This window comes from Suricata suricatta, chromosome 4 (genome assembly GCF_006229205.1).
Source record: "Suricata suricatta isolate VVHF042 chromosome 4, meerkat_22Aug2017_6uvM2_HiC, whole genome shotgun sequence".
Taxonomy (NCBI): domain Eukaryota; kingdom Metazoa; phylum Chordata; class Mammalia; order Carnivora; family Herpestidae; genus Suricata; species Suricata suricatta.
This window is the reverse complement of record NC_043703.1, coordinates 143492648-143505309: the sequence shown is the minus strand read 5'-3', so window position 1 is coordinate 143505309 and position 12662 is coordinate 143492648. Positions and strand designations below refer to the sequence as shown.

Genomic DNA, 12662 nt, shown 5'->3' with positions numbered 1-12662 from the left:
GAAGGTATGTACGAAGTTGAGAAAGTTCCATCAAAGTAGTTAAAACTTACGCACTGTGAACATTTCTGCTACAGTTAGAAATTTCACGTATACGGGACAGAGTATAAAGCCAGATTGAAAACAAAACAAAGAAAGGAGGAAGGGGAAGGGAATTCATATTTACTTATTACCTGCTCTGTTTTTGTCCAGTCCTGTCAGCAGTACTGAGCTAAGAATTATCCCCATTTTGCAGATGAGAGCGTCAGAATATAAAGAGCTAAAATGTTTTGCCTACAGCCTCACCACTGATGAATGGTGGGGCTAGGAATGAAACCCATTTTTATCGTGCTCCAAAGGCTGTGCTTTTTTCCACCATACCACACCATCCCCTAATACATTAGGGTGTTTAGAATTCACAGCAAAATTCAAGAATCTTCAGGCTTTATTTTGGCAATATTAAAATGCCACAGTAATCTGTCTACCTGATCAAATCTCACAAATGGAAATTTGAAGGCAGTTCAACAAAATCTAGTTAATATTTAGTCTCACCTGTCAGTTAAATGTAAGGCAGGGATGGTCAAAGGAAACACCATTCGAGTTTTAAGGCCTTGAGTCAGGGAATACTTCTGAATTGGAAAACTTTGCTTCTATATATCTCGTAGGCAAGTACTTTGGATATGTGGTGTTTCACTTTCTAGTGGTTAGAATCCATGTGTCTCAAGGGTTTAGTGTGTAGTTAGTAAGATGGTGTAAGTAAGGGGTGGTCAATTAATAAATGGCAGACTTCCCTGGGTGGTTGGTGTGCTCACTGTGGGGGCAGCCTGGGAATGAAATGTGAATAGACTGCTTTTAGGAAGAGTTGACCTCAAATGGAGTCATTGTTGGAGGGGGAGTTTACAGCAAGTCAATGGGGGGCTAAAACTCTCTGCTAATAAGGCCTCTAGGAACGGGAGAGGCTGCAGAGGACTGTAAATGGAAACATGACTGTAACTACCACAAGCCAAGTCATGAGTATCTCCCCCACTAACCCAAGAACACAGCAACATAGCGTTTGGAAGGTTTGGAGAAATGAAGTAACGGCTGCCTGGTGAATAAGGATGAAAATATCTGATGATGTGACTCCCAGAGAAGCGATTATGGTTAACCCCTCATTTGTTTGGCATTTTCAAGGATTGAACTGTCCCACATAACTGAATTTTCCTGACAGCTAAAACTTTCCTATCTATATGCCTTGAATGTTTTCAACCACGCTCGGTTATTCAATCATCCTGCCTTCCTAAACAGAAGCTGCAAGAACTAACATTTCTTTAGATGCCTTCGAGTGCAAGTCTGAGGAGACCTGATTCAGAGAAGTTTAAGTAGTTGGGACTTGTAACTGTCTCACATAGCAAGGAATCCGGAGCTGGGCATTCCGGGGCTGATGAATTCAACAGCTCAGTGTTGCCAGGCTGACTTTCCCCTTATGGTCACAAGGTGGGTGCACCGCTCCAAGCCTCAAGATCTCACATGATAAGATGGAGGCTTCTCCCTACACGTGTCTTTACTCAGAGAGGAAAAGATTTCTCAGAAGACCCCTTGCCGACTTCCCCTTGGGTCTCATTGGCAGGACTGAGTCACATTTCTATGCCTTGGTCTCATGGAAGGCTGAGAGAGCGAATACCCAGCACTTTTGGACTCTAGAGTGGGGGGAGGGCTGTGCCCATGGAGAATGGCTGTTGGTAGGAACTAAGAATGTCTGCCAGCTTACCAAGACGGGGAGTGAACATCAATTATAGGATGGTAATAGCTTCAGGGATGATGATAATAATAATAATACTAATATAATAATATCATAATAATCCAGGCTGGGATTATTTTTTATTTCCTAAATCTGCTTATATTTATTATTCTCTGTCCTTGCTTTGTGCCAGACTGCTAGTTATCATTACTTGCTGTTAGTATACCTTGTCCTAATCTTGCCATAATTAGATTTTTTTTCTGGAAAGTCATATCATCAAACTTGTGAGACTGTGCCAGAAATGTTCTGAGTGAGTACCTGCCAGCTGACCTATGGATCACATACATAGTGTGGCATCGCTTTGGCTGTTCAGGGTCATTTTTCCATCGTTGAGGTCTTTGGAGAGGTGACAGATTTCTAGAGAGTCTTAGGAATTTAGATACAACTCTAGTGACACAACTCTAGGATGAGCATTTGGGGACACTTAGGCCTGTTTACTAGAGAAAGTGAAACTGCATCTGTCCCGTTTGGACTCCAGCATGGCTTGGAGAGAGGCAGCAAAGTGCACTGGTGCATATTCAGCTCCCGCTCCAAGCTGCATGGCTGCCGGCTGCGGCTGCTCGGAGAACACCACTAGCTCTGGGGCTGTGCCCGGTGGCGCTCATCATGGCAGCGACAGTCCAGCAGGAAGCAACTGGTACAGCACCGCACAGTGTCTTCCTGCGCTGTGGCAGGGGTGCCCTGTGAATGGATCCTGTGAAATGCCTGGGTTGTACCGAATTGGAAGTGTTGAGCAATGACTTGTTTCAACAAGTTCTTGAAGAAAGTAATGCTTTGGAAGGTGGTTATTGAAATTCTACTGAACAAGTGAGGGCCCTCCCTTCTGTGGATAGAGAGCTGACCAAAATCCAGGCTCTGTATACGGGAAGAAACAAATAGGCAGCAGTCGTCAAACTAATATTGACGGTGGGTAAGTGAACCAAGTGGAGTGGTTCTATGCTGGGAATCAATCTTGAGCCGGTAGGTGGGTTGGGTTCAAAGGAAGCCAATGGTTAAAATATTCAATTTTGACATAGCTAATATGAGCCCAAACTGCGCAGAGCCCTGGGAGGACCGTCAGAGCAAGTTAGCTGTTTGAAGGCCTACAGTCATTATTTTACTGTAGGTCAGAAAATCATGAGTGAGTGGTGTCTGCCTGGCTCAGTCAGTAGGGCATGTGACTCTTGATCTCAGGGTTGTGAGTTCAAGCCCCACGTTGGGTGTGAAGATTATTTAAACACAAAATCTTTTTAAAAATCATGAGTTAGCCTATAGGCAAATGTTAAGTGACAAAAACATTTGGAGGTTAGGAAGACAAACTTTTTTAAAAATTCTGACTAATTTGTACCATTCAAAAACATTCTTATGAGAAAAATGCAAAGTATTTCTGATAAATATTTTTGCTATTAACTCCTTCTTATGCATAGAACATTTTCAAAGAATCTGCCCTTTTATTGACTCCTGATCAATATAGGCAGGGTACATTTTAGTCAAGCTGAGCAAGATAATTTTTTTTTAATTTTATTTTCTCATATGTGGATTATCGATTTTATTTCTCAAGTACTCTGACCATTCCTGCTTTACTGATCATCTAGCTAATGTGTTCATATTTTAATATTGGCTTCAACTATGCTTTTCTAGAAAAAGCTCCATGAAGAAATAATCATGCAATCAGTGTTGTTTTCTGAGATCACGGTACATGTCAGCATATATAGCTGGCTGGCAATTTTTTTAATCAGAACAATTTACTGGCCGAGGTAAATAAATTTATATTCACATTTTGAATTGTTTCTGATCTTAATTGGGCATTTAGAGGGTCAAAGTGGATGGTTCAGAGCTAGGTGGGAAAATAATTTTTCAGCATGTCAGAATACCAGCAACTCATTCACTACCCAACCAAATAACAGGAACAAAAAAATGTAACATATTCCGAAGCCCAGAAAAGCTGATACCTTGGCAATCCTGAAGCCTGTGGTATTCTCTGGATTACTTTGATACTGAAAGTGACTGTATTTACTTTAAACTGGTAAATTATTGCCATTGAATTCTGTTATTCAGAGTTACTGCATTTTTTAAGGGACGTTCACCCATGTTAAATACTTTTCACCAGGGCTGTTGGTGATTGCTTTGGGGGTTAATGTGAATCTCATTTTATACTTGGAAATATATGTGTAATATAAACAATTGACGCCAAATTAACCTATGTGTAAATAGGCATGCTTTCTAAAATTAGTCCAAGGAGATGAAATGAGTAATCAGAAAAGATATAAACTTAATTTTAGAAAGCAAGATTTATTCAGAATGACTGAAGATGTTACCAATCCTGCTTTGTAATATAAAGGGACTCCAAAGGGCTTTCTGAATTGAATGATTTATAATTTGAGTTAGTTTGTTTCTCCTATTTTGTATTGTTTCCTATACGCTCCTAAATCTCTGCTTTGGCACAAACAGGCATGTGCTGGCACCACAATGAGGCCCATGGAAAATGTGACTAACGAGTGGACATTCAAAGTCTTACCACTTTTCTTAGGTTGTGGTGATTCATGTGCAGAAACCCCCTGCAGCACTGAGTCAGAGCCAAATGTATGCAGTGGTCTAAGGCACTGGACATTTTTGTTGTTGTTGTTTCTTGTTTTCTGGGGTTTTTAAAAAGTTTGCTGCCAACCTGACTTTGGCTTCCTGAAATCATTTTGGATACTTAGAGGGCCTGTCCCAAGTCAGATGTCAGCCGACCCCGGCATGGTGACAGATGTGTTCCTATCTAGTATGTATTTTCTTTTCATGCATTTGCCTCATGTAGCCAAAAAGATGAATCGTATACATTCCTCACAGTAGAAACTTCAGAGAATTGTAACCACGACACAATGAATGTGTTGTGAGTGGTTTGCGCCCGGATCAGTAAGAGCAGGAGGCACGCGGCCCAGCAGAAGGAGCTCAGCGTTTACGCCACGGGGCCGGAGTTGAGCCCCGCCTCCCCCTAGCTGGGGCTTGAGCAGGTTAATAAACCTCTTAGAATCTCAAGTTTGTTTGTCTGCTAAATGCATATGGTAAAAATAATGTCTGCTTCGTGGAATTAAAACTATCAAATTAGATAAAGTATATAAAAGTACTCTGTAAAGCTAGGAAATGCTATCCACATTTTTTCTCATTGTATTTTCATAAGTTAATATCCCTGTCTGTTCTTTGCCCTAGAAGTGATAACACTCAGACAGATATACGTTACATGCCTTGAGAAATGGGCTGCTGATACAGGCTGTGCTTATAGTGTTGCTTTGCCTCAAACTAAAAAGGAGTCATCTTATTTTTAAAAACCGAGGTAAAGGACCCTAAAATGACCAGGCCAAAGCGCACAATGCTTGTTAGCAGCAAACACTGGAATCAGACTACACTCAGGAGACATATGCAGTGTTCAGATCAGTCCCTGTTGCGTTCCACTAAGGAGCCCCCACTGGTTTAGGAACTATATGTGGTAACACATCTGGAGATGTTTCAAACTGCTGAGCAGCAGAATTCACGGCTTGATTGGAAGTAAAGTGGTAACGTGATTTTCTCTGGTAGCCCAGTGGCCACATCCTATAAAATAGAAAGATTATCCCCTGCTCCTCCTGCTTCCCATTCCAAATCCACTTTTTAAGGACAGCCTCCCTCCTACCCCCTCCATCAAATCCTAGATGAGGAAGATACTGCCCAACCTTTGAAGAGTTTGTGATTTCACAGAGACTTTTAAAAAAGAATCCACTAACTCCTCTAGAGTACTGAACAAGGTAAGTGCCATCGGAGGAATTCACATGGTTGGCAGTGCCCAGCTTCTGTGGCCATTTCATAGCAGCACCCACACATCATGCCTGGTATTGGTTAAATTTATTTATGTGTGACTTTCATTTATGTGCCTAGATTGTAAACTCCTTGAAGGCAGGGAAGGCACCTTGGTATTTCTGGGCCCCTCTCTCCATATGTTTTTGCCTAAACCTCAAATAGTGTTTGTAGTTCAGATAGAGTCGTGTGCCCAACATTGAAGTTTAACCCATACATTGAAACGATAACTTTTATTCCTTTCTTTTGTCTTTGCAGTTGACCTGCCCCTGTTTTTCCCTCGAGACCAGCCAACTCTCACATTTCAGTCCGTCTACCACTTTACCAGCAGTGGACAGCTTTATTCCCAGGCCCAAAAAAATTATCCGTACAGCCCCAGATGGGATGGAAATGAGATGGCCAAAAGAGCAAAGTAAGTGAATCCGTTGCTATTTCCTATAAATAGGAGCAGTTTGTTTATCTAGTCCAGGGGTTGGCAAACTACTGCCTACGGGATAAAATTCCATCCTGTGCCTGTTTTTGTAAATAAAGTTATATTGAAACATTGCCACACCCATTTCATTACATATTTTGCATGGCTATTTTCTTGCTAACATGGCAGAGTGAGAAATTGCAACAGATCAGTTGCAAAGCAAAAAGTATTTGCTATTTGGCCCTTTACAGAAAAAGTTTGCCAACCCCTTATCTAGCCTCATCAGGTAGATTGTTTTTCTTTTTTTAATGGGTTACGAGATGTTTCTGAAATCCACCAGTCTATTTAAATTGGAGGAAAAGTACTAGATAGGAATTAGAATAGTGGATAAATGATGTCGATGATGAAAATGTTAGCAACTACTTCCGTACTTTTTTTAAGTATGGTAAACAAATAGGATTTCTTCAGTGAATACATGGACCCAGGACTGAGTTTTTCCCATGGAACTGTAATGTCCCTGTAGGAACAAAGTGATTATATACCTCATTGCGCCTCTACAGCCGTTGCCCAGAATAGGGCCTGTGTGTTCCTCAACTGAATAAATGGCTACACAAATCGCTTAGAACTGTTAGAATCCATAGGGATGGAAGTAGGTTGGAAATTGGGTAAAGGTTGAAGTTAGCTAGAGTTTGGAGTGTAGACATTGAAGTACTGCACATGCACCGATCTGCGGAAAGCACTCACGAGTCATGCGGAGTAGGCTATTGTAGAAGTATGTTGAGTTTCCTTGTGGGTAAGACTTTAGTATCTGGAACCCCAGTCTTCTTGAACCACGGCCTCCTAGATTGAAGCAACAGTGGGTCAAAATCATAGTTTCCAAAAATAAATCCGTGGTTAGAGTGGCAGGTGGTTATTACTTTACCCCTCACTCTGAACTCCGTGTGATCATACCTGTGGTCCCAGCTGACGGATGACGAAATTCACAGAATCACACAAATGAAGGATATTTATTAAATATCCTTTTTATTCCCTCATTCAGTGTTTATTGAACATCTCCCATGTTCCAGGCAGCGAGCCCCATGCCGGGGATACAGTGGTAAACAAATTGGAAGTTGTCCACGTCTTCGTGGAGTTTGTAGCCCAGCAGGAGAGATCAAAGCTTTTATCAGACCAGACTTCTAACAGTTTTAAGTACTGACAAAACCTGGCCTTCCAGACCTAGAATGTTCCCGATTAGTAGGACTTGTTGCTCTTGCCCCCCCCACATCCTCCTGGGGTACCTACTGGCACCTCCTGTACTTTCTATAGGACAAAGCCACCACCTAATCAGGATTGGGCCTCTGTTACATAATGACAGAGCTGCTTTCTGTAGAAACACACACCTTCCCAGACTCATGTGCGGAATCCAGAACTGTTGTTCTCTGAAACCTCAGTGTGCCCTTTCCCCCTGTATTTTCCGGTTTTATCCATGATGCCCAAGTCTGAGATTCTGTTTAAGGAAAACAACAAAACAAAATCAAATTGTACCTGAGAACAAGCACTGAGACTTTGGGATCTTGAAATAGACTTGAAAAAAGGGATTAAAAAGTAAGTTTTATGTTTGAGGTATTGGAATTGTTTAATTGTCTGGGCTTTCCCTGTGTATATAAAAAATCTGCCCTTAGAAGACGGGCTGTTATTTGTGGTATGTGCTACGGAGTCTGAACCAGACATGTCCTTGTGGTTTCCATGGCAAAGCTGTGTGTGTGTGTGTGTGTGTGTGTGTGTGTGTGTGTGTGTGTCTTAACTAGACATTTTAGCATGTATGAATTGGGTCTAAGGAGTGGCAGAGCGCAAGCCCATGATTTCAGGATAGGAATATCATAAGTGAAGCCTGTTTATCTTAACAGATTGGTTAGGGATGCAAGAGACATTTGCTTTACGTTAACACCAGTCTAAAGAAAACATCTGAAGTAACGTTAAAAAAATCTGCTTTCTACTGTGGTGAAGATGGATTCATTTTCAATGTAATAAAAGAGAAAGCCAGCCACTCATGCTAGGAGGAAGAAATAGTTTAAAAGTTCTCTTCTTAAATCGAAATGAGTAACTTTCCTGGGTTGTGTCACAAAGGCAGGTAACGGATAAACACAATCAGAGAACTGTCCTGCGTGGGCTTAAGATGGGTGGAGAAGGTTGGAGAGAAAGGACAGAAAGAGAGAGAAAGGTCAACTGTAGCATTCCTTCCACGCCCTGTTTCTTTGTCCTCTGAAAATATTGTGTGTGCTCAGTGCGTAAAAGGCTATAATTCACTTGGAGAGCTCTGCCCATGACATAAACACTCTCACGGTTTATGAACAGCAGTGGAGCCCTCTGAGTGGAGTCAGCTGTTTATTCCCTCCTGTAGAGCAAAGTTCTAAACATGTGACCTCAGGACGCTTTCTGGCACTGACCTGAGCTTTTCCTACAACGTGTGTTTCTTGTGCATGGCTGTCCGGCAAATTCTGTCCTCACAAGAAAAATGCCCTCAAATGACAGCACAGGCTTTGGAGTCACGCATGCCCACCTTCTATCACAACTTCTAATCGAATAAGCTCTGTGGTTTGGGGCAGGGCCATTAATCTTTCTGAACTTCATTCTGTAAAACAAGACTGTACTCCTCCCTATGGGATGGACTTGATATCAAGGGTCAGTCAATAAGTGGACATATGCAGAACTCTTGTGTTTAGCTTCTGCTTTGTCCCAAAGTGCCTTTGCTCACCCTTCCTCCCTCCCTCTGTCTGCCCCTTCAGACTCTTCAGTGTTCTTCCCTCTGGTTCTCCCGTCCATGCTAATGTGCAGGCGACTGCTGCTTCTCTTCCTGGTCTCAGTTGACTGTTGGTTGTGTACAGATCTTCCTCAACTTATGAAAGGGTCATGTCCCTATAAACTCACCATTATAGTTGAAAATATGATTCGTAAATAGAAAACACATTCACCACACCTAAGCTACCCAACATCCTAGCTTGGCCCAGCACCACCTTCAGTGTACTCGGGATGCTTACCTTAGCCACAGTTGGGCAAGATCATTGAACACAAAGCTTATTTCCTCCTCAAGTGTTGACTATATCACATAATTTACTGACTACTGTACTGAAAGTGAAAGACAACATGGCTGTATGAGTACAGAATGCTCGTAAGTGAATCAGTAGTTCACCTTCACGATCACGGGGTGGGTTCGGTGCTGCAGCTCACTGCCTCTGCCCTGCATCACAGGAATCCTACCACCTGTCACTAGCCTGGGAAGAGATCAAAATTCAGAATTCAAAAGTACAGTTTCTACTGAATGCATGTTGCTTTTGCACCATCGTAAAATCAAAAGATTGTTAAGTGGAACCATTGTAAGTCAGAGGCCAGGTGTACTGTTGTGAAGTCTCTTGTATTATTCTTTGGTTTTTGGCATCTTTGTATTGTTTCATTTCCTTGAACTGTGAGTTCTTTGAAGGCAGGGGCTTTGCATATATATCTTTTAAAAGATATTTATTGCAGTGTAATTTACATACAGTGTCATTTACATGCAATGAAGTGGACAGAGTTAAGTCTATCTTTTGATGGAGTTTTGACAAAGTTACCTTCTGTCCTTTCCTATTAGTCTCCTCATCACCAGGACGGACACTGTCTGATTTCTATCACATGTCTTAGTTTTTTCTTTTCTAGATATTTCTTATAAATAGAATAATACAGATTGACTCTTTTGTGTATTTTTTTGTGTTCTGCATAATTATTTCAGATTTATCTGTTAGGCATTACTTTTTCACTGCTGAGGAATTTCCTTTATAGAAATATATCATGATTTATTAATCTATTCATCTGCATATATGTATTTGAGTTGTTTCCAGTTTGGGGACATTATGAATTCAGCTGCTAAAAAAGCTCTTATATAAGCCTTTTTATAGACAGATGGTTTCCGTTCTGTGAGTAAATAACTGGGATTGGGAGTATGTGTATGATTATAAGAAACTGACAAATTTTTTATGAAGTTGTGATACCGGTCTATGCTCCCACTGGCAGTATACAGGGTTCCATTTGTTCCATATCCTCTCTGACACTTGGTATTGTCTGTCTTTTTAATTGTAGCTGTTCCAGAGGGGAAGAAATGAGGTTTCGTTGTGTTTTCTTAATCTTGATTTCCTGATGATTGATGATGGTGATCATCTGTCCATGTGCTTATTGGTGTATCTTCTTTTAAGCAGCGTCTGTTGAAATTTTGCCTGTGTTTAATTGGGTTATTGGTCTTTTTATTATTGAGTTTTTAAGAATTATTTATAGATTTGTCAGATTTATGTATTATAAGTATTTTCTCCCAATCTGTGGCTTGCCTTTTCATTTTCCTAATGGTGTCTTTTGATGACCAGAAAATGTTTATTTTTAATGAAATTTATCTTATTAGGGTTTTCTTTTTATGGGCTTTTTGTAGCCTAATAATAATTTGTCTACCACAAGGTCATGAAGAGAGTCTTCTGCATTTTTTTTTCCTTAGAAGCTTTCATTTTGGCTTGATATTTAGGTCTGTGCTCCATCTCATCTCAAATTAATTTCTGTGTATAGTATGAGGTAAAGGCTGAAGTTAACTGTTTATATATACCAGATAGTACAGCAACGTGTGTTGAAAAAAACGTTTTCTTTCTCTGTCTAATCACCTTCATGCTTGTGTCAGAGTAAATTGGCTATATATGAGTGGGTCTATTTCTGGATGCTCTGTTCTGTTTCATTGGTCTGTTTTTCTGTTTGGATACCAATACCAATATTTCTTAAAGTCAGGAAATGTAAATTCTTCAACTTGGTTCTTTTTAAAGATTGTTTTGGCTATTTTGGGTTCTTTGCGTTTCCACATACATTTTAGAATTAGATTGCCAATTCCAACTCCAATTTCTCCTCAAAAAAAAAAAAAAATACTGAGATTTTGGTTGAGATGGCATTAAATCTGTAGATCAACCAGGGGAAAATTGACATCTTAGCAATATGGAACCTTCTAGTCAATGAACAGAGTTTTATTTAGGTCTTCTTTAATTTTTTGAAAAGTGTTTTGAGATTTCAGTGTAGAAGTCATATATTTTTTAGTATTTTGCTTTTATAGCAAATGATAGTTTTTTAGATTTTATTTTTGCCTTGTTGCTAGTAGATAGGAATACAAACAATTTTTCTGTGTGGACCTGGTGTCCTGTAATATAATAACTACTAAATTCTAGTGGCTATCTTGTCGTTTTCTTAGCATTTGTTACATAAACAATCATATCATTTCTTACAGCCTTACTTTTTATTTCTAATCTTTGTAATTCGTTATGGTTTTACATTTCTTTTTCTTACCTGATTGCACTGGCTGGGGCCTCCAGTATAGTTTGTACACAGTGATAAGATTAGACATCTGGCCTTAAATTTCCACATTAAGGTTGATGTTGGCAGTAGGTTTTCATAGATATCGCTACCAGATTGAAGAAGTTCTCTTATATTCCCACTTTGCTAAGAGTTTTTATCATGAATGGGTGTTGAATTCTATAGAATGCTTTTTTTGTATCTATTTTGTATCCTTTTTTTTTTGTATCTACTTGATCCTATGGTTTTGCTTTATTCTATTAAAGTGGTAAATTACCTTAATTAGTTTTTGAATATTGGACCAACCTTGCATTCCAGGGATAAATATGCCTTCTCAGTCATGATATTTTATCCTTTTTATATTATTAGATTTGATTTGCTAACCATGTGTTAAAATTTTTTTACACGTTTGTGAATGATTTTGATCTGAGATTTCTTATGTTGTCCTTGTTAGGTTTTGATAAAAGTACCATTCTGTCTCCATAAAATGAACTGGCAAATTTTCCTTCCACCTTTGTTTCCGGGAAGACTTTGTGTAGGTTTGGCACTATTTTTTTTTTAATGTTTGGGGGAGCCTGAGTAGCTCAGTCAGTTAAGTGTCCGACTTCGGCTCAGGTCACGATCTCATGGTTTGTGAATTCGAGCCCTGCGTTGGGCTCTGTGCTGACAGCTAGCTCAGAACCTGGAGCCTGTCTTCAGATTCTCTGTCTCCCTCCCTCTCTGTTCGTCCCCTGCTCACGCTGTCTCTTTCTGTCTCAAAAATAAATAAAACACAAAATATAAAATAATTTTAAAAAATTAAAATGCTTGGTAGAGTTTTATTTACGGGAAGAAATTCAGAGAAACCTTTGCCAAATATAGGGATATTCATCATTTTTTTCTTGTGTTGGTTTTAGCAAGTAGTGTTTTCTTTAAGCAAGTTGTCTAAGATGTTGAAATGATCGTCATGAGATTATTGATAATATTCCCTCATTTTTTTTCAATATCTATGAGGTCTAATGATAGAACTTCTTTTGGTCCTTATAGTGAAAGGTTCTATTTTTTTCCTTCCCCTTTTCTTAAAACAGTCTAACTAGGGGTTTATCAGTTTTACTGATCTTTCCAAAGAAAGCTGTTTATTTTATTGACTTATGCTTTTATCTTTATTGCTTCTACTATTTATTTTTAGTTTAATTTGTTCTTCTTTTTCAAGCTTCTTCTTAGGATGAAAGCTTAAGTCAAAGCTATGCCTACATGACATCCAGGCACCTTGGCCTGCCCTGTGGACCTCACCATTTTCAGTGCATCCTACTGCACCTTTATGGAATCATCACTGAAGCCCCATGAGGGGAAGGGTATAGAAATCCTTTCTGTCCTTCATGCAGATAAAGAAAC

General features: G+C 39.8%; 1 protein-coding gene across 7 annotated transcripts in view; it reads left to right on the top strand.

The window, feature by feature from the left end:
- BABAM2 (BRISC and BRCA1 A complex member 2) overlaps positions 1-12662 on the top strand; it is a 396153-nt gene that overhangs the window by 357334 nt on the left and 26157 nt on the right. For 6 of the 7 annotated variants that reach the window (XM_029938035.1, XM_029938033.1, XM_029938034.1 and 3 more), the window contains one exon: positions 5807-5960. In XM_029938035.1, coding sequence (XP_029793895.1) covers positions 5807-5960 — 154 coding nt within the window. Of the gene's footprint in view, positions 1-4567; positions 4647-5806; positions 5961-12662 lie in introns of those variants that run through there. The other variant, XM_029938037.1, reaches the window with a different exon arrangement.